This window comes from Myxine glutinosa, chromosome 5, assembly GCF_964187855.1.
Source record: "Myxine glutinosa chromosome 5, kmMyxGlut1.1, whole genome shotgun sequence".
NCBI classification, from domain to species: domain Eukaryota; kingdom Metazoa; phylum Chordata; class Myxini; order Myxiniformes; family Myxinidae; genus Myxine; species Myxine glutinosa.
Genome location: NC_136265.1, coordinates 5845579 through 5871346, shown reverse-complemented (window position 1 = coordinate 5871346; position 25768 = coordinate 5845579). Strand labels below are relative to the sequence as shown.

At 44.1% G+C, this 25768-nt stretch overlaps 1 protein-coding gene across 2 annotated transcripts in view; it reads right to left on the bottom strand.

Moving 5' to 3' along the window:
• Positions 1 to 872: 872 nt before the first annotated feature.
• LOC137428014 (uncharacterized) overlaps positions 873 to 25768 on the bottom strand; it is a 46005-nt gene continuing 21109 nt past the window's right edge. Inside the window, exons 2-4 of one of the 2 annotated variants that reach the window (XM_068117911.2) lie at positions 7421 to 7662; positions 6941 to 7226; positions 873 to 1606 (exon numbers count right to left, since the gene is read on the bottom strand). In XM_068117911.2, the coding sequence (XP_067974012.1) occupies positions 1323 to 1606; positions 6941 to 7226; positions 7421 to 7662 (812 nt within the window). In that variant the 3' untranslated portion in view covers positions 873 to 1322. Of the gene's footprint in view, positions 1607 to 6940; positions 7227 to 7420; positions 7908 to 25768 lie in introns of those variants that run through there. The other variant, XM_068117910.2, reaches the window with a different exon arrangement.

Genomic DNA, 25768 nt, shown 5'->3' with positions numbered 1-25768 from the left:
GAGGTCCTGGTGATTTCAAGGTTATTATGTGCTGGTATTTTGGAGGTCCTGGTGATATCAAGGTTGGGTGCTGGTATTTTGGAGGTCCAGGTGATATGAAGGTTGGGTGCTGGTATTTTAGAGGTTATGGGGATTTCAAGATTGGGTGCTGGTATTTTGGAAGTCCTGGTGATTTCAAGGTTAGGTGCTGCTATTTTGGAGGTCCTGGTGATATGGTTAGGTGCTGGTATTTTAGAGGTCCTGGTGATTTCAAGGAATAGGTGCTGGTATTTTGGAGGTCCTGGTGATATGAAGGTTAGGTGCTGGTATTTTGGAGGTCTTGATGATTTCAATGTTATTAGGTGCTGGTATTTTGGTGGTCCTGGTGATTTCAAGGTTGGGTGCTGGTATTTTGGAGGTCCTGGTGAATGCAAAGTTATTAGGTGCTGGTATTTTTGAGGTCCGGGTGATTTCAAGGTTGGGTGCTGGTATTTTGGGGGCCCTGGTGATTTGATGGTGCTGCTTTTTGGAGGCTTTAGTGATTTGAAGGTTGTAGTATTTTAGGAGGCAATGGTGCGCAGGAAGCCCCGGTGTACTCTGTCCCCAGATATTGAGAATCCCAGTGTTTTTTTTTAACATCATATTTTAGTTGAGGTTCTCTTGTGGAGGTGAGTAGAGAATCAAGGTGGTGTGCCTGTGTGAACATTCTCCATGTTCAGATTTCTAAAATAAATTCCAAATCACACAAAATCTCAGGTCATGGAAGTGCAATCATTGATGTTGATATCGAGTTTTGCGTAGCAGTGAAGTTTAGCTCAAGTTTGAATTGATCGCGGTTTTGTTTGGGGATCGCTCCCTTGAATCCATTATGTTGAGCACACACACATCGAAGATAGTTTAGAAGGAAAACATTTAATTCTGGACGTTAACATTTCATAGCATACAAAATAAAACGAATATTATACAGTATATATATATATTTCTTTACAAATATCTTTCAATCTCATGTACCTTTGGTCTGATAGTAAACTGCACTGTGTAGACAAAATTAAACACGCAAGTTCATGTAATGCTAATACATATTATTTTAATACTTAAAATTTGCTCATAAAATCGAGCTTTTCCCTGATAGGATGTCCTCACCAAACAGGACATTGTCTCCTCAATCTCATCTCTCTTCATATTTCAATCACCCAAGTGCAGCACACCTCAAACAATCATCCGTCACAACAAAACTTTCCGGCATTTTAACCCTGGATTTTCGAAGCAGGGAAATTGTAATGTTCCTCGCTTTTTACCATGCCAACACCACCTGAACACCGCACCAATCTCATCATGTTGTATTAACACTTCAGTACGGTCTTGTCAAACTGGTATGTAAGCTTCTTCTTCACTTTCCTAACCTCTCCAGTGCGGCTGTAGTTTCGAAGAGCCCTGGCCATTTTCTGATACGTCATTTCCTTGCGGTTACCCTTTCTGTTACCCCAGCTCTGTGCTAGCTCTTCCTTGTGCTTGGAGGAGAATTGGAAGACTCCTTCTGCTTCGTTCACCCACCACACACAATGCTCCATCCTCCTCTCTCTCAGCACCTCAAGGAGGAATTGGTAAAGCCTCAACTTTTTTCGACCTAGGGAAAAAGTACAGATCGAGTGTGAGGAAAGCGGAAGTAGGACTCGTATCACGTGCCAATCAAACATTTCATACTTAAATGATGGTTTCATGATTAACTCACTTAACAGCAAACCTATTACTCGACTGTTAACATGCAACTTGGTACCTATCGGGTGAAGGTTGTCCCAGCAGCAACCCAAGCTCTGGACCCGGGGGTTCTATTTGACGCCTCCTTGCACTCATCGGTTCAGTGTGATGCGGTTCTGCAAATGGCCTGGTGGATGTTATTTATCACTAGTAAAAAGTCCTTCAAAATTGACCGGTTTGAACAGCTTATTGGACGGGGCAGCCTCGTGAGCGTGCCAAAGTCTGAAGCCTCGGCCTAGTGTCAGGTGTGCTTATATCTTTTTTTATTATGCCTCCGCCGACAAAGTCGCCTGAAGCATTATGTTTTCAGGTTGTCCGTCTGTCCATCCGTCTGTCCGTCCATCTGTCCATCCGTCCGAGATAGGTTTTCGTTACCGCGATAACTTGAGAACAGCTGAGGCGCATGCGATTTGCACTTCTGGAAGAGGAAGAGACTTCCGGAAGACTCTTCCGGTCGTTCGATTTGGACTCTTCTCTTCTCGGAAGCTCTTCTGCCTCTTCCCGTCATCCAGCAGAAGAGGCGCGGGCTCTTCGAAAACAAAATGGCCTCGCCTAATTTCAGTCACGGAGAAACGCTGCTGGTTATACTTACGCAGCAAAACTTGCAAGTGAAAACACAATCTGGATATTTGCATCAACTTGTGATGTGGTGTCATCTTTGTCGAATTCTTCCATCATGAGCGCGAGTAATACATGTTTGGCCGCCATCTTGCTTCTCTTCTGCCTGTTCAGCGCAAAGCAATCTTCCGGAAGTGGCTTCTGTCTTCGGAAGAGACCAAATCTCACGCGCCTCTGAAGTGATCTTAGTCAAACTTGGTGCAGGTATGTATAATGAGGTAAAGATGAACTGAGTAGATTTTGGAGTCACGAGGTCAAAGATCAAAGGTCAGAGGTCATGTAAGGTAAAAATCCTGTTACCACGATAACTTGTGGACCAGTGATGGGATTCCCACAAAAGTTGGTACAGGTATGTATAATGATGTAAAGATGAACTGATTATAATTTGGGGTCAAGAGATCAAAGGTCAGAGGTCATGTCAGTTAAAAATGTCACACTTGAGAACAACTGAATGAATTTAAATCAAAGATTGTTCAAGCATGTATGATGATGTAATACGAAGAGTGTTTATTAGACATCCTACGAATGTAAATGAACACTCAATTTACTCTGTTAGCGTTTCACATCATGTGCAGCAAATTTCACCTCCCTGCACCTTGTATTTATTATTATTTTAAAAACCCGCTTCTCTACACCGCCCTTCAGGCTCGGTTTGCAACCGTCTACAATTCCAATAAATAGAAGAGACATAATTACTCTTTTATGGAAAATGTTTTTCGAGTTTGTTTTTTTCCTCAATAATATACCGTAGTGAACACACATTCGTGTTAAAAGATTGGCCTTTTTTATTTTATTTTTAGCTCACCTGGAACGAAGTGTTCATAATAACCAGCACATATTCCATATTAAATTGCAAGTCTGTATATATATATATTTCAAATTCCCCAGCTCTTCCCCCATCCAAAACCTTGATCTTTTCTACCCCCGCTAATTTCACCCCATATCCACTTTTTTGAAATACCAACTTCTTTCCTGGAAGTCCTTGGTGTCCTTATATTTTATACTAATCCCACCCCCCTCCCCCTTCCCACGCCTTCTCCCCCCAAGCCCTCTCCCTCCCACAGATCTCTCGATTTCCCTGCTCTCAAATGTTGTGTTTGTGTGCTTCCCCTTCTCTCCCCATCTTGTCTTCCGCTCCCTCTTTTTATATATTTTGTTTGTCTGGTTGATTTGTTTGTGAAATAAATGTTCGCTCTTTCACGAGCCTCGATTCAGTATACAAAAAAAAAAAAAAAAAAGTTCCGGGGAGATTATGCGATGGCGTGTCGTCCGTCCGTCCGTCAGTCCGTAAACACTTGAAACTTCTTATCCGAAACTGCTGATGGGATGGGATTGTGAGCAAACTTGGCACCAATGATATTTCTTCTGTTGTGACTAAAGTTTATTCACGGCCTTAAAATATCGGCGTCTAAGGGGGTCTACCGGGGGTCAAAGTGGATCCATGTTTCACCCCCCAAAATATGAATTTGTTTTTTACTCTGAAACTACGCACACGATTTCCATGAAACTTGACCACAACCTTCACCACCTGTGATGTACCAAAGCTTGTTCACGGCATTAAAAAAAATCTGGTCCTCAGGGGTCTAAGGTGGGGGTTTCCCCCTCCCCGCCAAAATAGGTATTTGCTCTCTTCTCAGAAACGACACACACAATTCCGATGAAACCTGACCACAATCTTCATCACCCATGATGCGTCAGCATTTGTTCACGGCATAAAAATATCAGGTTTTAAGGGGATGTGTGTGTGAGTGTGTGTGTGTGGGGGGGGGGGGGGGGTAGGGGGGTTGACCCCATAAAATAGATATTTGCTCTCTTCTCTGAAACTACACACACATTTTTGGTGAATCTTAATCACAACCCTCATCACCCACGATGTGCTAATGTTTGTTCAAGGCATTATAAAAATCAGGGTCCGGGGGGGGGGGCGAGGGAGTTGCCCCCCCAAAATCGGTATTTTTTGGTTTGTTTGCTTAAAGTCTTATGATTACATTAGTATGATTCTAGCTGTTGCTCTGTCTTCTAGAAACCATTCAAATAGGTTTAAAATACCTTTACTCAGTGTAGTATACTGCTTTATTCTACCAGGTGAGCACCAGGGGTATTGCCCCTATTTTTTGAAACCTACCCTTATGAAGGGGAGACAGACACCTGTCCAAACACACAAACTTGACATTGTGTTATATATGGTACATTAAACTCGTCTCACACCACAGGTGTTTGTCCTGTCTATTCGGCCTTTGTCTGACCTCTACTTGAATACCGTGTCCAAGCACGGTTCCTTCGGCTCGCGACCCAAAAGGTAGGCTGACTCGGTGTCCTCTCGTACCACGACTGGTTTTCCCCCCTAGGACTCTTCTCCATGCAGCACTGGTCCATCGGGGGGATCTTATTGAGGTCTTTAAAATTGTGTGGGGTTGTGAAAACCTTCACTCAAGCTTTTGGGTCTCACCATCTGCCATGATCTTTCTTGGGAAAACCACATTTCCAAGCTGGCCTCCAAAGCCAGTCGCCGACTGGGCATCCTCCGTCGTGCGAAGTCCTTCCTAGGCACACCTGAGCTCCTCACCACATACAAGGCTTTCATCCGCAGCTCAATGGAATACTGTTCTCCCCTATGGGCTGGTGCTCCTGCCTCACACCTGGCTCGGCTTCACGCTGTTGAATCCAAAGCTTTCAGAATCATTGGAATCTCCCGCGATGAAGCTATCTCTGAGGGCCTTTCACTCACTCACCGCAGGCAGGTAGGTGGTCTTTCTGTCTTCTACCGACTCCTCTCCGGCCTTGCTCCCCCAGCTCTCTCTGTGCTCTGTCCCCCAAATATTCCTACAGGTCGCACAAGATCTGCCAGCCACCCTCTGATGGTTAAACTGCCGAAATCTCGGCTCTCTGCTCACCTTCACTCTTTCATTCCTCTTTTCTCCCGCCTCTGGAACAAACTCCCACACTCACTTCAATCACACTCCTCCCTCCAGGTCTTCAAAACAGCTGTTCACCACCATCTCTTATCTTCCCCCATCCAAAACCTTGATCTTTTCTACCCCCACTAATTCACCCCAGATCCACCTTGTTTGAAATTCCAACTTCTTTCCTGGAAGTCTTGGCAGTGTCCATATGTTTTATACCTCTCCCCCCCCCCCCCCCTTCCCATGCCTCCTCCCCAAAGCCCTCTCCCTCCCACAGTTCTCTCGATGTCTCCATGTCTCTCGGTCCCTGCTCTCAAATGTTGTGTTTGTGTCCTTCCCCCTCTCTCCCCATCTTGTCTACCGCTCCCGATGTTATTTGTTTTGTGTGTCTGTTTGTCTTTCTGTGTGATTAATGTTCGCTCTTTCACGAGACTCGATCTTGTATACAAAAAAAAAAAAAAAAAAAAACCGAAATCAGTTTTTCATGTTTGGCCAAGATAACACCTGTCGTGGACACACCTTGAAAATCTTCAAGCAGCGAGCGCAAAGGAACTTCCGCTGCTCTTCCTTTTCTCATCACATTGTGAACCTGTGGAATGCCCTCTCTTCTGATATGGTTCTAGCACCATCATTTTTCTGTGTTTAAAGCTAGACTAGATGCCCGATGGGCCCAGCTCGTCCCAGACATTATTTAGCCTTCCTGTCATTAGAAATACATCCAATTTACTGTCATTTGGCAACCCAAGTTGTACTGTATTGTCCTGTAATTTGCACTGTCCATTTGGTACACCAATTCCAAATATTTGTCTGCACCTAGTACATTTTAAAATTGGCACAATATTGCACAAATGTATCGTGTGAAGTTCATTCATGAAAATGATCATATTGGGGCCAACGCCCCTACGAAGATCAATATCATTGATGATGATGATGAGAAACGTGATTGGACATGCAACGTCATTCTTATTGAGGGAGTGCTTCGTTGCTTTAATAAGTATTTCCTGCTTTGGCCTTGTCATAAAGCTGTGAAACTGGGGTGTCAGGTATTCGGTGTCGTCATGTTCCTGTATTTTTCCATATCATTCTTAATTTCATTATTTAGTAGTGTCCTTCATGTTAATCTTACATAATATGCAGTACTTGCATATTATGTAGGTATTCAGTGTCGTAGGTATGTAGGTATCCAGAGAGGGCCAGATTTTTTTTAATGCCGTGAACAAACTTTGGTATATTATGTAGGTATGTAGGTATCCAATGTAACCATGGCTGCTGTTTTGTCTAAATATTAACTAGGAAAAGTATCCATCTCCAGAACTGATTTGCTGTGTCTGTTGTCTCATATTCTCCCCCCCCACCTAATCCCCCATGTCCTGTGAGACTGCTGCCCTTTAATACTCTTTTTTTCATCCTATTCTACTCTCAATGACTCCGTCCATCTCACTTTCTTCCCCGACACCCCTTCACAATGCCCGCACACTCTGTTGTGTATCTCTATGTGTTTTTGTCCTCCTGTTCCCCTCCACCCCTCTCAGTTTATCTTCCATGAACCTTGACTTCTGTGCAAAGAAAGAGAGAAAATAGAATATTTTAAGGTTTTCAAAAAGATGGATAAACCTTTTAACAATAAAGCGCAACGGACGATGCAAAACAACCGAACTGTAGACAACAAAATGAATTCATACCGGGCAGGGAACACTTGATGATGCTTTGGGTTGGAGGAGCCAAAGATAACGGATAAAGATGTGCAGGAATTGATTGCATAATGGGGACTGAGCTCTGGACCCGGGTCCAAGTCGCCGTTCCAGGATCGTCGTCCGAGTCCGAGAGCTGAAGGACACGCTCCTCCGAATCGGACAACGAGGCCGTGGAAGCAGGCGGTGAAGAGGTTGGACATGGAGGAGAAGACGTGTTGTACGGCGGAGCTAGATGGACGATTTCTGGGAGGGTCTCGTAGTAAGGGGATTGGTACTAGAAGGATAAGGAGGTGGGCATGCCCAAACACTTCAGTGAATAATAGAAAACCTTTTGCCAATGTATTTGTTATTTATTTAAGACGTTATTAGTCGTTAAACACCAAAGCTCTACCTTCTGCAAAGCCTCTATTCTCTTGACAATTAAAGTCCCTTAAAGTCCCCTAAAGTCCCTTGAAGTGGTCTGCTTACCACACTGTGGTAATGGGTTCCCATGTAAGGCGTTTCCGTGTAAGTAGCGAGGGCCGGAAGACAGTAGGACGCCGATGGCACATTGGGTTGAGATCCTGGCTGGATCTCATCTCCATAAAGAGTTGGCAGTTGTAGAAGAAGATCGTGAAGTTCATGACTGGACGAGCGCTGGAGTTCAGTGAAATGTTTGCCATAGGCATCCACATCCGAAATAGCACCGGAAGGATAAAGGAAGCTTGGGTCTAGAGAGCAATGGAAAAGAGAGCACAGATGAGTATTGAGTTTGTTCTCAGAAATAAAAATGATGGAGACAGATCTGGCCCTGGAGGACATGCGTTTGGTTTCTGCTCTGATCATCTAATATAAGCCCAAAGGCCTCGTTTCACCATATGATAGGCATGGCCATCGGAAACAACTTGTAAGGCGCTTGATATTTAATACTTATCTCTTCTCTTGTGTATTTGTGCTTAAATGACTTGGAGATTCCGATAAGCTGAAAAGATCCGATTTATCACTACATTTATCACCCACTTGGTTGTCCGAGATCTTGTTCTTATGGAATTTTGCTTCTCGATTGGCCTAATCATAGATGATGTCGTCATGGGCAATACTACTAGCTATTAGTTTTAAAATATTCAGTAAGGATCTTCCTGCCAAGCTCGAGCTAAAACAAAATTGAAGTGTATGCTGTTCAGCACATGCTACCAAACAATGGCCTGTACAAAAAGGAAAATGGACTCCTTGCAAGAAATCGTATTTGTAAAATATTGGGACATGTGTGAGTAACCAACTTGAGTTGGACTAATGTGATTTTAGGACTACTCGTAGATAATTTAACAAAACGGAGGGCAACACATTCCAGCACACACCCTAGGATGTGCCAAATACATGGTTATCCAAAGTCGACACTCGAACAACAAAAACCAGCGCATGCGAGCCCCAAATGGTGAAACAGCTCTGGATCATTTATTCATCCAACCTGTGGAGGACACAAAGAGGACACCTTTTCTAGGTAGTAGGTTGTATACAGCAACCGCCGCCCAGGGTGTTACTACCGTCCTGACTTAGGAGCGTTAAAATGGTGCCCGGAACCATCTTACACTCTCCATGTCAGGAATGCTGGTCTTACTTTCTGTCTCACCCAAACCAGAGCTACCTGGCTAGCTTCAATCTCTCTTTCTCGCAAACAAACACCATACACTTCTCATCATACACTTTTCATCATACACTTTTCTTCTCTTTTATTGAAGGCCTGTGATTGATGCTGTGAAGAGGACCAGGTTGACATGACATGGTCATGTGTTGAGGAAGGATGAAAGTGACTGGTTGAGAAGAGTGATGGAAATTAATGTAGAAGGAAGTAGAGGACGGGGAAGACCGAGAAAGACTTGGCTAAAGATGGTGGAAGAAGAAATGCGGGCAAGGGGGTTAACAAGGAGAGATGCAGAAAATAGGGCAAGATGGAGAAGATTGTCATGGGGACCGCAAGGCTAACCCCCGCTCTAGCAGGGAAAATGGCCTTAAAATGCATGTTGTTGTGTGTTGTTGTTATTGAAGGCCTGGCCTTGATGAGGGCTATACAGTCCGTGCCTGGAGCCTCCAACATAAAACATAAAGATGTCGTTAGAGGCATTTCCTAGTGGTTTGTTAGTAGAGTTCCAGGAGATTTCTGGATAATAACAGGTCCATATTGAGCAAAGCGATTATCTTGTTTAAGGTAAAGCTGAAAAACATGTTCATTGCCATTCCACCCGGCTGCACATGCAAGGTGCCATAATGAGTCGTGCATATCCGCTAATCAACAACACGACCAACACCAGAAATGGCAGCCATTTCATCTTCAGGAGCTACGGAGTTATTGCTTCCAAGTTGATGTCAACAGAAGTCCTTTGCTTGTACCGCTGAATACATCACGTCGGATGGAAAACCAAGGATGTAAGTAGGATGAGTTGAGATTAGTGTAAAGAAAGTCCACGGCACCATTTTCTCTTGATCATCAACATCAATGATGTGGGCTGGACCAACCAGAGGCTTTTTAGCATCGGACGTATGCCTGACGTAGCCATTTCCATGAAAACGTGATCTTTTGATGCGGAAAATGCATTGAAGTCTCTCTACACTCCCCTCCCTGACCACTCTCTATACCCAGCCCCCTCCATGTCCCACCTGCTCGCACTGCTCCCTCGACCTGCCACTTTCAACGTTCCTCCACCCTGCCAAGTCTGTCTCCTTCCCTGACCCGTCTCGATACCCAGCCCCCTCCATGTCCCACCTGCTCGCTCTGCTCCCTCTACCTGCCACTTTCCACATTCCTCCACCCTGCCAAGTCTGTCTCCTTCCCTGACCCAAACTGGATGATGCTTCAAAATCTGAGACCTCTCAACCTGATGAGTCTCTCAATCCAGTACACTACTTCTAAATCTGACATTATTTTCTTAAGAAAATACTTCCTCTGACCAAAAAAATCTCACTGGTCCCTTTGTCTCTCCACCTGACTATTGTTTCCTCTGTTTTCATAGTTCTGAACTCTTCCATGGTGGTGGGGTTGCAGTTTACCCAAATAACTCAATTTCTCACTATCTCCAAAACTGCTCTCACCCCTCCAAACCCCCAAGAGTGAGTGAGTACCTTTAGGTATGCTTTGCCTTCACTCCTACGTCTTGTTTGTCTGCACGCTGAACCGTCTTTCTAACAGTGATGACCCCATTTACCTCTCTCTCTCTCTCAACATGGACCACCCATCCAAACTCTCTCTTTTTCATATGTGGTGATTCCAATTGTCACAAAGTCAATTGTCTTCAACCAACTACATCACCACAGCAAAGGACTTCAGCAAATCTGGTTCTGCCCCAATCTGTGAACGTCTTTCTTTTTGACCTGGTAAAGACCAACTTTCCTTCTAAAATCTCCTGTTCGCCCACTGCTCCATTTGATCCATGTGCTAATGCTCTTGTGAAAGTCCACATCTCTCTGGGTATTGTCATGGAGCCACCACGGCACCGCAGAGACTAGCGGTACACTCAGGCCGACTTGAAAGGGCCTACAAGCTGCCATCTCACTTTAGGATCTGTCTTGTTTATCAGTTGCTCCCAATACTGATGCCAACCTGTAATTCTTCCACCAGAGCTAGTTTTATCTCATGCACAGGTTTACCAACTCTCTGCTGCAGTTATTATTCCCATACTTTCACTCCTGGTACTTTGAATCCTGTGGTAATGCAGTTGCTTTCAAACGATATCCCTTCTCTTCATGGAACGCATATTTGAGGTCGTACCGCAAAGCCCGCAACAAGTGTGTAAAACATCACAAGATGTAGAAAACATCTGGCCATTCTCAAGGCTGAACTCTCTTCCTCAAGGTTGTGGTGGTGAAGTGTCAAGTGTGTCTCTGCAGTATGTTCCCCTTTCATTGCTCCCCTCACTTCAAATGGCACCAAAACAAACTCTGCTTGTGAGAAGGCCGAATGGCTCAATTCTGCCCAATCCCATCTCTACACAGGTGTACCCAAATGACCCGAGATACTGTATTTTTCACCTGAGGTGGTGGAAAAGCTTCTGGCAATTATTGACTCCAATTCTGCGATGGACCTGGACAGCATCAATGCCTGCGACTTGTAAATCTGATCAGAAACTCTTGCACATTGTCTTTCTGCTCTGCTCAACCTGTCATTTGCCCTAGGTGAGCTACCATGTACTAGGCCGACATCACTGGAATACACAAACGTAGCACTAAAACGGATCATCGGGCCTGCAGGCCCATTATTTTACTTTAATTTATTAGCAAAGTAATGAAATCCATCATCACAGTTGACATCACATCCTTCCTTTAAATGTGAAGGCCTGGTCTCAGAACACAGGTTCGGATTGATACCCAGTCACTCCACCCTCGACATGCAGCTGCTGCTCCCATAACGGTGGATGGAGATCCTGAATCTCGGACAACAGATAAAAGCAATCTCTCTGGACATTTCTAGAGCAGGTGATTGGCACCCCCAACTTGCTCTCGAAACTCTCTGCCTCTGGCTTCCTCCACTCTCATAGTGTGTAGATCGTCACAGGATCCTCTCATCTCCTCTCCCTGCTGATGCTGGAGTACCCCAAGGCAATGTCTGGTCCAAGTCCTGCTCTTCATATTAATTAATGATCTTTCTGGATATATTGAAAATCTCCTGATCTTTTTGCAGACAATTCCACCCTCTGCATAGCACCGTTTTCCTTCATGTAGGAAGGCAGTATCCTTTACCCTCTCTGCGAACCTTGATATCATCATGAGCTGGTTAAACACTTGGTATACGTCTTTCAATCCAGACAAATTTCACACTCTCTCTTTCCAAAAGGACCGTGTGGCAAACTCTCCCATTTACTTCATTGATAAAATCATATCGCAGTTGGTCTAAAGGCAGACACTAACTGGGTATCCTCCGTTGTGCCAGGTCCTTCCTTACAATGTCCAACTTTCTACAACACCTTCATCTGCAGTTTGATGGAGTTTTTCTTTCCCCTCTGGCTTGGTGTCCCTGCCTCACACCTTTCACCTCTTTATGCCCTTGAGACGAAGACCATGAAAATCGTTGCAATCTTCCACAACTAATATGAATCTGTCCTTCGTACTCCCTCATCATAAACATGGTGGCCTTTGTCTTTGAATGCCCCCTAACCTTTCCTTGCATCCTTTCCTTTTCATTGCGGTGATTTGTTTAAATTTTTGTTCTGCTTCATGTGAATGCGATGAAGAACCACAGGAAATCCGGTGATCCTCTCGGTTAATGTCTCGAGGCCCCTTAATTGGCATGAGGATTTTTTGTGGATTGCAGGTCACCACGTGGTAGCCACAACATGACCTCCCCCATTCCTCCTTCACTGTATTAGGGCCATCTGCCTCTCTGTTCAGTGATCGCAACGGAATGTCATGGAGGCTTGTGCATCAAATAATCTTTTGCACTTTCTGCTCAAGCATCTAGTGCCACACCCAACTCATTCCCTCCACCACCGAAGGTGGATGGAGGTTATGTAATCACCCTGTCTGTCTGTGAGCAAGATATCTCAAAAGGATGAGGATGGATCCAGAAGCAAAATTTCGAGGACATGTTGGGTGTGTGACAAGGTGTGTGACAAGGCCGAATTGATTATAATTTTGGTGAAGATCTGGATCCGGATACTCGAATTTATAAAAGTGATTATTCACCATTGATAGATAGGGCCAAAAAATGATAAGAAGCACAATATCTCAAAACGTTGTCGACGGATTCATACGAAACTTGGTGGACAGGTTGGGTGTCCGACAAGGACGAACTGATTATATTTTGGTGAAGATCCTGTTCCAGATACTCGAATTTTAAAAAGTGATTCTTCACCATTGAGAGATAGGGCCAAAAAATGATAGATAGCACAATATCTCAAAAAGTTGTCGACGGATTCATACGAAACTTGGTGGACAAGTTGGGTGACCGACAAGGACGAATTGATTATATTTTGGTGAAGATCCGGATCCGGATACTCGAATTTTAAAAAGTGATTCTTCACCATTGATAGATAAGGCCAAAAAGTGATAGATAGCACAATATCTCAAAAAGTTGTCGACGGATTCATACGAAACTTGGTGGACAAGTTGGGTGTCCGACAAGGCCGAATTGATTATATTTTGGTGAAGATCCGGATCCGGATACTCGAATTTTAAAAAGTGATTCTTCACCATTGATAGATAAGGCCAAAAAGTGATAGATAGCACAATATCTCAAAAAGTTGTTGACGGATTCATACGAAACTTGGTGGACAAGGTGGGTGTCCGAAAAGGACGAAATGATTATATTTTGGTGAAGATCCTGATCCAGATACTCGAATTTTTAAAAGTGATTCTTCACCATTGATAGATAAGGCAAAAAAGTGATAGAGCGCACAATATCTCAAAAAGTTGTCGACGGATTCATACGAAACTTGGTGGACAAGTTGGGTGTCCGACAAGGCCGAATTGATTATATTATGGTGAAGATCCGGATCCAGACACTCGAATTTTAAAAAGTGATTCTTCACCATTGAGGGATAGGGCCAAAAAATGATATATAGCACGATATCTCAAAAAGTTGTCGACGGATTCGTACTTGGTGGACAAGTTGGGTGTCCGACAAGGACAATCCCTACCTGGATTGGAATTTGTATTTGAATGTTTAAGTGATTCTTCACCATTGAGAGATGAGGCCAATGCAATACATACAAAGCATGATATTTCAAAAAGTTGTTGACGGATTCATACGAAACTTGGTGGATGAGTTGTGGAGGTGACAATAACCAGATTATATTTTGTTTCAGATCCGAATCCAGATCCGAGCTATCATTGGACACAAAACGTAACCCGTTCAGTCTGGCGGAGGTTTGCTCTCTACCCGAGTGTTCAAGTTTCACCATGCACGACAACCACTTGGCTCCAGGAGTTGGAGGTGGCTCTCAGTAATTGGAAAGGTAACCGCACACACCGTAAGGACAAGTACAATTCAATTCAGGGTTTCTGCAGAACCTTTATCGAGCCGTATTCTGCGATAGTGGCCTATACAGATCTCTTCGTTTCACTATTGAGAACATAGAGCTAAGGAATTGCGGGAAAAAAGTCTTGTGCTCTTGACTATCACCACATAATATATTGTGATAGTGAAAGAAGAGGCAGAAGATTAGATATTTGTGCAAACTGAGCATGACATCAGGTGGTCCAAGTGAATGAACTCCATAATGCATCGGAAAATGTGTCTGTCTAATATTTCGCCATTTCCTGTCGCTGGCCCAAGGCAGGAAGCAGCTGTCCTTGTGCAGCTTCCATTTCCTGAACACATGATCAGAAAGGGTTTTTTTTTTGGTTTCCTAAAACTACACTTGGACAGAATAAAAACTAATTGACATTCATTATTTTCTCCAACTACGATATAATTATTGCCATTGTTCATGTATTGTTTGTGGTATTGTTAAGTATTCACCAATAATTGTAGCGATAAAGTACGTGTTGGTATTTGCTGTTTGAGGGAGCGGAGGTTGGCGTTCAGGTTTATGGTGTCTCAAACAGGTGTTGTGGTCCTTGGATGCCCACTGATCCATTTCCTGTAATATTCACTATCACAGGCTCAGGTTAGCAGTCACATGACTTCCCTGTGCATTCTGATTGGTCAAGGTCGCGTAATGACTCAGAATATTCTGGTACATTCTGAGGACATTCTGATTAATAAACATGTGATACCTTTAAAATAGAAGGGGATACACCATCCTGAAGAACGATATTCTCCATTAAATAAATGAAGAACCAATAGTTGGGTAAAGGCATCACTTATCACCGATTGTTTTTTGTACACAGAGTCGAAGCTCATAGAGGAGCGAGGAACAGAATGGGCCAGGATGTAAAATAACAGTGGCAAAAGAGGGATGGAGAAGCAGGAAGTGGGGGTAACACACCAACACCAGGGTAAATGGACAAAATATAGGTAGACGGGGAGGAGTAAAGACATGGGGAAGAATGAGAGCAAGAGAGAGGACACGGAGTAAACAGGATGGATACAGCTGTAAATTCTCAATCGCAGAAGTGGAATAGAAAACTGGGAAACCGGAAATGGAACAACAATAAACATTAAAAACAACATATATACGTATGTATATATATATATATATATATATATATATATATATGTAGGCTGAAAATGCTGGGCTTAGGGAGGGTTCATGAGGGTAGAAAAGATGACGGTTGTGGATGAGAAATATCCTTGTGGAGAGAGATTTCCACGGCATCAATCTGAGCAAGGTGTGATACAGGGGGTACAGCCCAAAGAGGAGAGAAGTACTCCATGCGGAAGAAGGCCGTGTAGGTAGATAAAAGTTCAGTCAGCGGTTTGCTTTGCAGGCCAACTTGGATTTCCGTATTTTAAGCATTTAAGTCGTTTTGGAGTACAAGTTGAATTGGCTAATTTTCCCATTTTTACCTCCGCCACCTGATGTTTTCACCTCTTTTCACCACCTAATGTCTATCTGTGAACAAGATATCCCGATACGTTATGGACGGATTCGGCGAAACTTGGTGGATAGGTTGGGTGCGTGACAAGGCCAAGGCGACTAGATTTTGGTGAAGATTCGAATCTGCATATCCGGACAAGTTTTTTAAAATATTTAAAAGTAATTTGTCACCATTGATAAATAACATGATATTTCAAAAAGTTGTGGACGAGTTATGACAAAACTAGGTGAATGAGATGGTTAGGTGACAAGAACAAGCCGATTAGATTTTGGTTCAGGTCCGAATCCAAATCCAACCCAACAGTGGGATACAAAATGTAAACTGTTCGGCCTGGCAGATGTATGCACTCTACCGAGTGCTGTTCTAGTTCTTTCCTTCATTCATAGATAAATCAATTTTGAGTACAAGACGAACCTATATATCAACCTTATAGTTAGTAAAACACTTATTCACAACGATACAACTGTTAATTCTGCCCTGACACTGTCAAAATGCATCGCTAGCTACTGCACATCTGGGGTCATCAATATTAATGAGTTGTTTTGTGCATATTATTTTAACTATTTTGTGGGACGATCTTTCAGATAAATTAGGAATTCAAAATATTTTTTTCAACATGTGTGTTATGTTGCGTGCTCCTCCCCGACACCGTGGCCACGGTGTACCTCCGAACCCCGAGAGGAGTCACGGCAGAAAAATGTGTTATTCTGTATGTCAATGATCAATGGTGAAGCCACACCAATTGTTACTCACAAACAAATATTATATTAAGATCACACAAGAATAACCATACAACAATAATATGAATCAAAAGTTAAAGTACAATCAATATTCTATGATGGTACCATCAGTGTTATAATATATAACTCACTGTGCTCCAAGTGAGTGAAACCAGAACATTCCCAATGTCTCTTATTCCCGGCTTCAAGCCACAGTTGATTCGCTCCAGCGATCGCTAGAACGAGGTCCAATCGAAACCAGAATCCTGTGTGGATGGCAAGAACAGTCACCCAGCCGAAGCTGTACAAAGGCGCCCTCAAGGCGACTGGGAAATCCAAAGGCGCCCTACAGGCGACTGAGAGATCACACCCTCGGGTATGGACGAATTAGCCTTCAAAAAGCCACGTCACACACATGCCCCAGATTGACGTCTGAATGCGGTGAAAATGTTCGAAAAGAAACGAAACCGCGAGCGAAGCACAAGGCCTGCGTGAGTCAAAATGGCCGACGGCCTGGTCTCGTGGCGCACCAGCATGGCAATGATTCTCTCCTGAATCGATAGCAAAACCTGACACGCAGGTTAATCGGTCACAGTGATGACAACTCGGAATTGCCTTTCCCAGAAACCTGAAAGTTCGCTAGTGACTCTTGCTCGCCAACGTTCGCTTCAGAACCCGGAGCAACTCAGCTTTCTTGTCCGACCTCTCTCGCTCCGCCATCTTTCTTCTCCTTCCGCTTCATCGACGTCCGGTTCCTGTTTCATTTCAAAACATTCCTTTTACCTTTTGACAATAATAATTTCTATTTCCCTCAAACAACAATAATAATAATACATGGAACCAGAAATGTCTCAAGTGGATGAAAGCCACCACAACGGAAGTGATGAATCCATAACACTCCCCCCCCTCAAGAAAGAAAGTTTGAACATAGTGAAAACTTTCTTTGTAGGCAAAACTCTTCCAACAAACAAAAGTAAACTCACACCCAAATCATCAATTCCCATGAGCCAATAATCAATATTTCCCAAAAATAAAGCAACAAAACTTCAAACAACCTACAGAGAATTCCAAAGTTAGTTCACTCTGGACAAATCATCAGCAACGACATGGTCCCTGCCCTTTACATGCTCAATTTCCCAGTTGAACTCCTGCAAAGCCAAACTCCATCTCATCAACCTCTAATTTTATTTTCCATTTTTTTGAATGAAGGTTAAGGGGGGTGTGATCAAAAATCCAAAGTCAAGCAAATCTATAGCACTTTTTTAGGGAGGCCGAGCTGAGAGCCAGGTTTCATGGTGGTTGGGTGGTGAGGCCTGGAAGTATTCACTACATGGACGCCTTTAGGAACGTGGAGTTCACAGTTAGTCCGTGCAGGAAAGTTCACTGCATGGATGCCTTTCGGAACGTGGAGTTCACGGTTAATCCGTGTCGGAACCTTGGCTCGGCTGCTCCGCAGCATTCAGTGCTTCAAACGCTTCCTAACTTTCATAATAATCACGGTTGGAACGCTCGTCGCTGTAGTCAAGTTTATAGCGGTCTCCTTCTCGGCCACTACCCTGATAATCATCCCTTCAGGAGCTGCCGTAACTCTGGGAGCCATAGCCACCCCTGAAACTACCTCCACGTTTTCCTCCTCTGTAGCCCCCTCGACGCCTATGGCCTGCCTTCTCTACTGTTATGGTCCGACCATCCAAATCCTTGCCATCCAAATCCTTTTCTGCATCTTTGGCGTCCTTTGTGTTTTCAAATGTGACAAAGCCAAACCCTCTTGACTTTTGCGTCTCCCTGTCTTTTATCAGCAGCACTTCCAAGAGTGGTCCATATTTGCTGAAGACAGAGTCCAGAACAACTTCTCTTGTTTTGAAGTTCAGTCCACCTACAAAGAGCTTGCCAACATTGCCTCCATCCATGACTTGTGTGTGCTGACTCTTAGTTTTTGGGTACCCGACAAGATGTGCCTGTGCAAAGCGTGACGTCAGTACCGTCCTCTTCTCTTCAGAGAGCTTCCTACCCATAGCACGAGTCGCGGCACAGGAGGGAAAGATACCCGGAATCTTCTGCTCTAACTGTGCAGTGTTATTTTCCATGCTAGGCTTTTCAACAAACATCGGGTTACCAGAGACTTGACCACCGGCCAAATCATTCCCGATAACAAAAGATATTCCTTCTACAGGAAGAGTGTCTTGGAAACCTACGGTGACCGGTCCTGACACCAAATCAGACTGCAAATGGATGACATGAAGTGGGGCTCTAACATAGCCACCAACCCCCTGTAAACGAACACTAACACCAGTTGCCGTCTTCTCTGACAATGGCAAAATGCCTTCAAGCATCAAAGATTGATGTGCTCCTGTGTCCCTCAATACCCTAACAGGTCTCTGATTAGTCACGTCTCCATCCAGTGACACAAACCCCTCTGAAATAAAAGGTTTGTAACCCTCTTGAACAAGGTTGTTCAGTGATGCCGTAACTTTGGCATGGGAAACTTCACAAGGCACTGTCCTCCAAGGACGATTTCTCACATTTGCCAATGCATTCGGAGTTGTACTAGTCTGACTCCGCTCTTGATTTTTCCTTTCCAGAGCATAACATTGGGACATCAAGTGTCCAGGTTTCTTGCAAAAAGCGCAAGTAGGCCCGGAGGAGAAACTCGTGGTCTGTCTCGAGCCCCCCGTAAGATAAGTCTGTCTTGGAACTGTAGTCTTCTGATCCCTAAAAGTGGCGATATCAGAGTTGTCCTCATAGTCATCTCTAGGCTGCCCCCATGAATTTTCGTTCTCCGCACCGGATGTACCATAACTCCCCTGGCGAACTCGAGGTGGGAAGTTCGGTTTGTGGAACCCCATCCTGTGTGTCAAGGCATAGTCATCTGCCACGGTTGCTGCCTCATACAACTCTGGTACCTTCTTTTCCTCCATATGTACTTTAATGTCCTCCTGGACACACTGTTTGAATTCCTCCACCAAGATCAATTGTCGCAACAGTTTGAAGTCTTTCCCAATCCCCTTCGAATCACACCACCGATCAAACATGGTTTCTTTCATTCTGGCAAACTCCACATGGGTCTCACTCTCCCTCTTCCTGGCGTTCCGGAATTTTTGCCGGTAAGCTTCAGGAACCAATTCATAGGCCTTGAGAATGGTTTTCTTCACTATCTCATAATCTGCACATTGGTCAATCGGTAAAGCCGAATAGACATCTTGAGCTTTACCCACCAGAACACTTTGCACTAACATAGTCCAGGATTCCACAGGCCATTTTAGCATTTGAGCCACTTTCTCAAAGTGTAAAAAAAAACTTGGCTACATCCTTTTCATTGAAGGGTGGAACCAGCCTCACATGCCTACCAACATCCCAAGTGTTCTGACTAGTTGTCGAACTATAGTAAGGGCATTTTATGAGATATTTCACAAATCTGTTAACTAAATTGTTACCAAAAAATTTCTTCACCAATATGTTTGTAAAGGTGTGTAATAACATGTGTTAAAATGTCGAAGTTCAACTCCCGTGGGAAACCCAGAAAAAAAGCTGTTGAATTCGGGTACCGAAAAATTATTTTCGAGAATTTTTATTTTTTTAATCGGCCCTTAAGTAACTTATGAGGGTCAAATAAGGGTTTTTCATGATTCTGAGTTGATTGTTAACATTTATATTTTCACTTTTACATTTACACATAAAGTAGCTTTTATTTCACATACATATATAATACTCAAGAGTTATTTCTCATTCACAATGTCAGAAGTTTCAACAGTCATTGTCTATGTCTTCTTCAGACTCAACAACATCATGACTGCAGTTTCTGCATGTAATGCCATTACAGACTCCACAGGCCGAGATGCACGTGACCCCATTCTTCTTGCAGCTGCATCGCCGGTTGCTGCAATCTCCATGACAATTACAGCTCGTGAACTGCAATAGCTCCTCAGGAGCCGTGGGGTCCAGTGTTGGAATTGGCTCATACCCATGCAAACCTATTGTCCATCCATAGTCACTGGGGTTCAGAGACATGCTCTGTCGAAGGCAGGCCTTTGTAAGCAGGCAAAGTTTCTAGTTCCTTCATGAGTTGACAGTACAGCCGTGCGCCCTTGGCATAATGATGATGGCCTGCAGCGGCAAAGATGTGAAGCATCTTGGTAACAATGCAGGACAGATGCCCATTGTGGTCTGCAAGTCGCTCGGTTCTGATAAAGACCTTGATCACATCTACCATGTGGTGGTACTCCACCCAGAGTGCAGGTGTTCTTCCTCCTTTTGCGAGTCGTTTGAAGGTTTCTTCAAACCTTTGCTCAAACACTGGCACTACTGGGTCTGAGTGTCTGGCTCCCATCTTCCCATCAGCCACCTTCTCCATGAAGGTCTTCATGTCACCACGCTCCTCCTCAGTGAAGGCAAGTTTCATGATGTGTTGATAGATGGCTGCATCGATGAGAAGGTGAACACGGATTGCCTTGTCAAAACATCCTCCATCCATGATGTGGTTGGCTGTCGTACTTCCAGGATAGATCAACTGGATCACATCTCGTATTCCAGAATCTTCCATGATGTTACCCATTGATCCAAGATAAGACTTCAGCAGGTGAAAACCACCCAACCTTGGAATAACGGGTAGATTTGCCTGCTTTATTATATTCACAGCCTTCAGCCAAATCGGAAGATCAAAGGTCACTATAGCGACCCCAGCGCGCCGTATGCACTCTTTCAGAGTGGTGAAGATGGTGTTGAGGTCATTAGGGTCTCCTTCAATAACTGGGAGGAACTCGATCCGTGTGCTCTGCTTTGCATCATTAGCATGGATTCTCTTCATCCAGCCATTCCAGTTGGAGTGTGGGAACTCAGGATCGTTGGCTTTGATCACCCACCCCGCTGCCCAGAGTGTGTCACCTGGAGTGAGGAGTGGCTGATCATGAGCCAGGGGGGAGGAAAGCTCAGCGAGGGGGAGAAACATGATCGCGTTCGTTCCTATCTGTTTCCTGTTCGTAAATGGAATAATCTTTACTTCAGTTCCTCTCAGGATCTTAGCTTTGTCGAGTGCCTTCAACTTCACCCGGGGGAAAGCTGCTGTTCTCTGTGGATCTGGCAAAGGTGGTGCCGGAGAGGTGACTTCGATCCAACCCATTGAGTGAAAGGGAGTGTTTCCGTGAATAGAGACAATGTTTAAATCTATATTGTCTCCAACAAACTGAGTGACTGCATTGTTTGTTTCCCCAACCTCCATAAAGACCACCTGATCATTACTTGACAATTCACTTTCACTGGCTGGCACTTTGGCTGTCATCACTGATTGATCCTCAAGCGCAGCATCAACCGCAACCTCATCATTGATCTGTTCATCGGTTTCCTCCACAATGGTGTCAAGAGTGCCAGAAGTATCTGGAACATCATCTCCACTCCTACTATTAAGGAAGCAGTATTTGTAGTTTTGTGTCTCCGTGTAAGACTCAGTGTATCCCAGCCGGTGGAACTTGTTGAGCATCCGTTTTGACCCAAATCTATGATCAAGTTGTATGGCAAGCCCCATTTGGTGTGGCAATACTCCAGACCGAGGTCGACAGGCCTTAATAAAATTCTGCCCCCAAACGGCAACTCTTTCGTCTGTCTTGACAATCGGTCTCAAGAACATCTGAAGGCTTGCAGGAACAAGTGTCAGCTGACTATCGATGTCAGTCATACTGTGTGTGGTGGGGTATGACTTTGGACCTAAATCAATCAAGGCAATATCATTGGATATGAACTTGAGTGCCGTATTTATGATCTGAGTCTTCTCATCTCCATGGTCAAGATTAGCATGATGCTCTCGCAGAATATTGTCGGTGCCATCTTTGAGACAGAGTACATCTGCCCTTCTTTCCTGTGTTGTGAAATACAAGGTGTCTTCGTATTTCTCTAGAAGTTTTATCTTTAGCCAATGCTTTGAATAAGAAAGGCTCTTTTCTGGTGACTGATCAAACTCCTGCAGCTTTTCATGGACTTGGTCCATGTTCATTACCCCATGCTCTAATTCTGAGTCTAACCATTCGCAGAATTCAATAAAAACTGCCTCTCGCTCCTCATCAATACTCCTCTGTCCTCTCTTCCTTTTTCCTTCCTCATCAGTCTTGGACAAACTGTCACCTCTCGCAAACATAAGTTTGCATCGCAAATGGTACAGTGTTTCTTCTGCTACCAAGTCGTTGATCCCTTCCAGGCGTCCAGTGACTTCAGTGCCCCAGTCATCCCCGCGACTCCGTGCTGTCTTCAGCAAGCTTGCCTTCAGTGTATCTGCAGTCAAATTATCTGGCACTCTGTATTTCTTTCTAGCTTGTGCTGGATTATTTTTGTCGAGCTGGGCTGGTTGGTTGCAAAGAATGCATACATCCTTATACAGGAGGTCAACTGACTGTGATCTTCTAGAACTGCAGCCAGTTGATGAACTGAACTCACAAGTAGTGCGTCTTCTCTTCAACTTTGATGACTCTTTCTCTGCCGTTGATGCTTGAGCTGACTTCTTGGTGGTTGCAACAAAGTTGTTGTACAGATCATTTTTACACTTCTGGTGGTACCTCAGTTTTCCTTCCTTTTGAGCCTCCTTCATACGTTCCACAACAGTAACATTTTCGACAGTTTCTGCTCGTTTCAATAAAGTTGAGTATCCCTTTGGAGTTGCCTGTATGAGCCTTTCAGCTGGTGTATCCGAGCGTGCACAGATGAAGCAATTGAGCACAGGTGGAGTAACGTCTTCATCCATATTGCTAGACTCCATGTCCTGCAAAGTAGAAAATGAGATATATTTAGAAATTATTTTTCCACAAAGGAGTGTCTGTGGTGAAATATAAATGTTAACAATCAACTCAGAATCATGAAAAACCCATATTTGACCCCTCATAAGTTACTTAAGGGCCGATTAAAAAAATAAAAATTCTCGAAAATAATTTTTCGGTACCCGAATTCAACAGCTTTTTTTCTGGGTTTCCCACGGGAGTTGACCTTCAACATTTTAACACATGTTATTACACACCTTTACAAACATATTGGTGAAGAAATTTTTTGGTAACAATTTAGTTAACAGATTTTCATATGTTTCCCTTACTATAGCCGGCATGGATGCTACCTCTCCCCGTTCTCTCATTAATTCCAACTTCTTGAGTTCAATTTCCTTCTGACACTCCATGTCACGTTCCTTTAACCCCTTTTCGGCTCTCCTCTCCTCTGCTCTTTCCTTTTCTCTTCTTTCTTCGAGTTCTCTTGCAGCTCTCCTTTCCTCTGCTTTTAACCTTTCCTGGCTCTGCAGTTGCATCTCCGTTTACCGGAGCTCCACATTTTCTTTTTCCTCAGGTAACCAATCCAAGGATACCTCTGTCCATGTTCCCTGTCCCACCAGAGATTCTACCACCAATGTCTGCATCTTTGCCTTCTTCATACTAACTCGGACCTCCAAGTTAAAATGTCTGGCCAATATCAAGAGTTCCGATTTTTTAAATGCTTGGAACTGTGCCTCATTAGGGGACGCCGCAAACTTTCCTGCATCAAACACCATGGTGACTATCAGTTAACACCTGTTAACCTTCACACAAATTTTTTTCCAATTTTTTTTTTTTGAAAAATTTGGGAATGTTGGAAAAAAAAAATCCAAATTTGGGAATGTTGGGAATGTTAGGGAATTCTATCCCGGACGAATTATCAGTGAATTTAATCCCGGACGAAGACCCAATTTCGAGCCCCTGAGTCAATTGGACGAGCCCCCAATTTCTGTTACGTGCTCCTCCCCGACTCCTGGCCACGGTGTACCTCCGAGCCCCGAGAGGAGTCACGGCAGAAAAATGTGTTATTCAGTATGTCAAAGATCAATGGAGAAGCCACCCCAATTGTTACTCACAAACAAATATTGTATTAAGATCACACAAGAATAACCACACAACAATAATATGAATCAAAAGTTAAAGTACAATCAATATTCTATGACGGTACCATCAGTGTTATAATATATAACTCACTGTGCTCCAAGTGAGTGAAACCAGAACATCCCCAATGTCTCTTATTCCCGGCTTCAAGCCACAGTTGATTCGCTCCAGCGATCGCTAGAACGAGGTCCAATCGAAACCAGAATCCCGTGCGGATGGCAAGAACAGTCACCCAGCCGAAGCTGTAGAAAGGTGCCCTCAAGGCGACTGGGAAATCCAAAGGCGCCCTACAGGCGACTGAGAGATCACACCCTCGGGTATGGACGAATTAGCCTTCAAAAAGGCCACGTCACACACACGACCCAGATCGACGTCTGAATGCGGTGAAAATGTTCGAAAAGAAACGAAACCGCGAGCGAAGCACAAGTCCTGCACGAGTCAAAATGGCCGACGGCCCGGTCTCGTGGCGCACCAGCACGGCGATGATTCTCTCCTGAATCGATAGCAAAACCTGACACGCAGGTTAATCGGTCACAGCGATGACAACTCGGAATTCCTTTCCCGGAAACCTGAAAGTTCGCTAGTGACTCTTGCTCGCCAACGTTCGCTTCAGAACCCGGAGCAACTCGGCTTTCTTGTCCGACCTCTTTCGCTCCACCATCTTTCTTCTCCTTCCGCTTCATCGACGTCCGGTTCCTGTTTCATTTTAAAACATTCCTTTTACCTTTTGACAATAATAATTGCTATTTCCCTCAAACAACAATAATAATAATACATGGAACCAGAAATGTCTCAAGTGGATGAAAGCCACTACAACGGAAGTGTAGAATCCATAACAGTTATCATATACTAGTGAGATACCTGTGCTACGCACGGGTGGGAGGCCGGAAGCAAACAGGTAATGCAGATACAGCGAATGCTAAAGCATGAAACCAATAAATTCCACATTCCTGTAGCACCCTCAGTCGCACGTCAGACATGCACAGCAAGTTCGTGAAGGACCTCCATGAAAAACGTACCCGTTCGCAAACAAACGGGTACGTTCACGTATAGAAACATCGATCGTGGGACCATGTCGAATCTGCATATGGCGATCCGTGAAGTTCACTTTTAGAAAGTAGAAACCATCACGGCATGTCGTCATTCACTTGAACTCGATATCTCTTTTTTCATTCCAAACAACATATCTCCAATCACAAATTAATCACAACATAAACTTTTAACAACATTGTTAATGTTTCCTTCATTGAAAAACTACCAAGTCAACAGTTAAAAGGATTTTGAACCGAGAGTTGTTACGGCCTCGGCAAGATCGATGGAGACAGCGATCTGTTGGCTTATACACCGCCCAAATAGCTGTGTGGAATTCTCTCATGTCGAGATTAAACCCACGTCGTTTGAACTTTGGCCGAGGTCATTATTTACTTTTAATGATGATTATGTACGAATCAAAAAGAAGATAGTTGGTTTTGGGTCGTCCTTTCCGCATATCTCGTGGGATTGTGAGTTGGAGAGACGGCCGTGATGGCGGGGAGGGACTTGGCATTCTCTCAAACAGGGATTCAACCCATGTCCTTATAAAAGGTCTTTGTCCGAGGTCACCAAGTCCGATTGGTGCAGCCGATTGGTGCACCAGTGCAGCGCACCTGTGCAGCGATCAGTGTAGTCGTTTGTGTGGCACCTGGGAAAATAACGTTATGCTGGAGTTCAAACTTGAAAATGCTGGAGGCCAAAGTTGAAATTGGAAAAACAACATAGCCTATTTTACT